This window comes from Lytechinus variegatus, chromosome 3, assembly GCF_018143015.1.
Source record: "Lytechinus variegatus isolate NC3 chromosome 3, Lvar_3.0, whole genome shotgun sequence".
NCBI classification, from domain to species: Eukaryota; Metazoa; Echinodermata; class Echinoidea; order Temnopleuroida; family Toxopneustidae; genus Lytechinus; species Lytechinus variegatus.
Genome location: NC_054742.1, coordinates 15,938,609 through 15,940,620, shown reverse-complemented (window position 1 = coordinate 15,940,620; position 2,012 = coordinate 15,938,609). Strand labels below are relative to the sequence as shown.

The 2,012-nt window shown below is 34.1% G+C and overlaps 1 protein-coding gene across 2 annotated transcripts in view; it reads right to left on the bottom strand.

Moving 5' to 3' along the window:
- The window catches only part of LOC121410332 (macrophage mannose receptor 1-like), a 70,556-nt gene that overhangs the window by 54,096 nt on the left and 14,448 nt on the right, over window positions 1-2,012 (bottom strand). For both annotated transcript variants that reach the window (XM_041602348.1, XM_041602347.1), the window contains 2 exons: window positions 927-1,087; window positions 197-321 (listed from right to left, as the gene is read on the bottom strand). In XM_041602348.1, coding sequence (XP_041458282.1) covers window positions 197-321; window positions 927-1,087 — 286 coding nt within the window. The remainder of the gene's footprint in view (window positions 1-196; window positions 322-926; window positions 1,088-2,012) is intronic.

The window sequence follows — 2,012 nt, the reverse complement described above, 5'->3', positions numbered from 1 at the left end:
CTAAACAGGAATGAAGGGATGGAAAAATATCAAGGTGAGCATGACGATAACAATAGGGGCAATAGTAAATGAAAATGTTCATAATTATACACCAAAATGTTACTTTAAACGGATCTAAGAGCCATGAAATAATGCAGCCTGAAACCCTGGTATAGCAGAGAAGGAACACTCTGCGGAATGATATTTTAAAACTTACGTGTAATCACCTTCCTGGAGTGGTGTTTCATCTATCCAGAGGAACTCGTACATTTCTCTTCTATCAGTTAGTCCAATCCAGAATTCATCATCGTCATACCTTGATATCAAATTCACTATGAAGTTCTTTAGAAAAATTGAAACAATTGGCACATCGGTTGAGAGGTGATTATAAAAAAATATTTCGAACTGAGATCCAAACATTTCTTCTTCTTTTTGAATCTTCAAATAACAGTTAACCGATGATATCCACATATTGGTATCGTGTGTCCTGCACATTTACTTCTGAGCTTCGACCAAACTTTACAATAAACAGTAGCAGATCGAGAGCTCGAAAAGAACTTTGGCGAATTTCGAAACCTGGGCCGAATATTCATTACGATAATTATGATAATAATAACGATGATGATCATTATGATGGTGATAATATTAATAATGACAATAAATCAAATACTATACTACTTCTCCTTATTCATAACAACAATACTTATCATCATAATAATGGTATTTAAAGTAACAGTCCTTAAGATTTTCATTAAGATAACTATTAAAAATATCGATGAAATAAAACAATAGGAAAAACAATGTTTAGGTTTTCGTATCATGAATTACTGTGGAAGATAAGGATGGCACAGTGCTGAAGCAATATTTTTCTCCACAAAACTATGTTTTTTTATCTCTCTTTCACCTCCCCTCCTCCCCCCTCCCCCCAAAAAAAGCGGGGTTCTTACATTAAGTGCCTCTGTCTTGATCATGACCAAATCTGCCCTTTCCGTTCTGCAGTACTCTCTGGCGCTGTTGAAAGTATCTCTTCTCTCAGTAACGAGCAACAAACATTGTTCTTCTTCGTACTTGTACCAACCAAGCGGACACGGGGGCTCGTAATTCGGTGCTGAAATGAAAGATATATATAGATAAAGCTGTCTTCAACTTTTTTTGTACAAATATCAACAAGCTTTTGGCTAGATTGAGAGAGGCGTTAGGTTCTAATAATCTGTCCTAAATGATTAATATCAAATCCATGATTTATTGGTCGCTAATCACATTCGATCTATATCTATTTACATACAATCAATTCAGAAAGAGCTACGAAGAGCTAATTTAGCTTCCTTAAAGAGCGTGTGTAGTGACTGCGCTTCGGTGCCGATTTTTCTCGTTCAAATTTTAACTAGACAAATCAGCACTCTGAAGTGCACTATATACATGCTTTTTATTTAATAGCTAAATTAGGTCTCCGTTTTTTAGAGTACATCAGTTTTTGTAATTAATAATCCTACAATCCTACATATGAGGGTTGCCCTGAATGCGAATTGTTTTTGCTTTATCACAGACAGACTGCTCGGACGTCACAAATGTCTTGGGCGACATTGTCCAAGTTTCAGTCTCTGTATAATGTTTTGTCTCTGTCTTTACTATTGAATTCATGAAGAGTTCTTCAAACTGTTTACTTGTGATTTTCACGTTTGGAAAAGAGAGGATACAAATCCATCACCGATATCATTAAAACTTTAATATTTGCAGGCTAAATTAGTTTTGCGACTTTTGCTTATAAAGAAATGTTTTCGATATTTTCCTTAATCACATATCATAAAGTTTATATCATGCATGACGGTAGCCTATGATGAGCAGCAAAACAAAATATGAAATCCCTTCAATTTCATGAAAAAGTTAATTTGATATTATATTGTACTTTTCGAAAAATCCAAAGATTATTTCCATAAGATCTTAAACAAAATTTGAAATAGATATCATATTTTATTTCGTTTAAGGGAAATTAATTGAAGAAACACAACGTGTGATGGTAGCTGAGATGACTT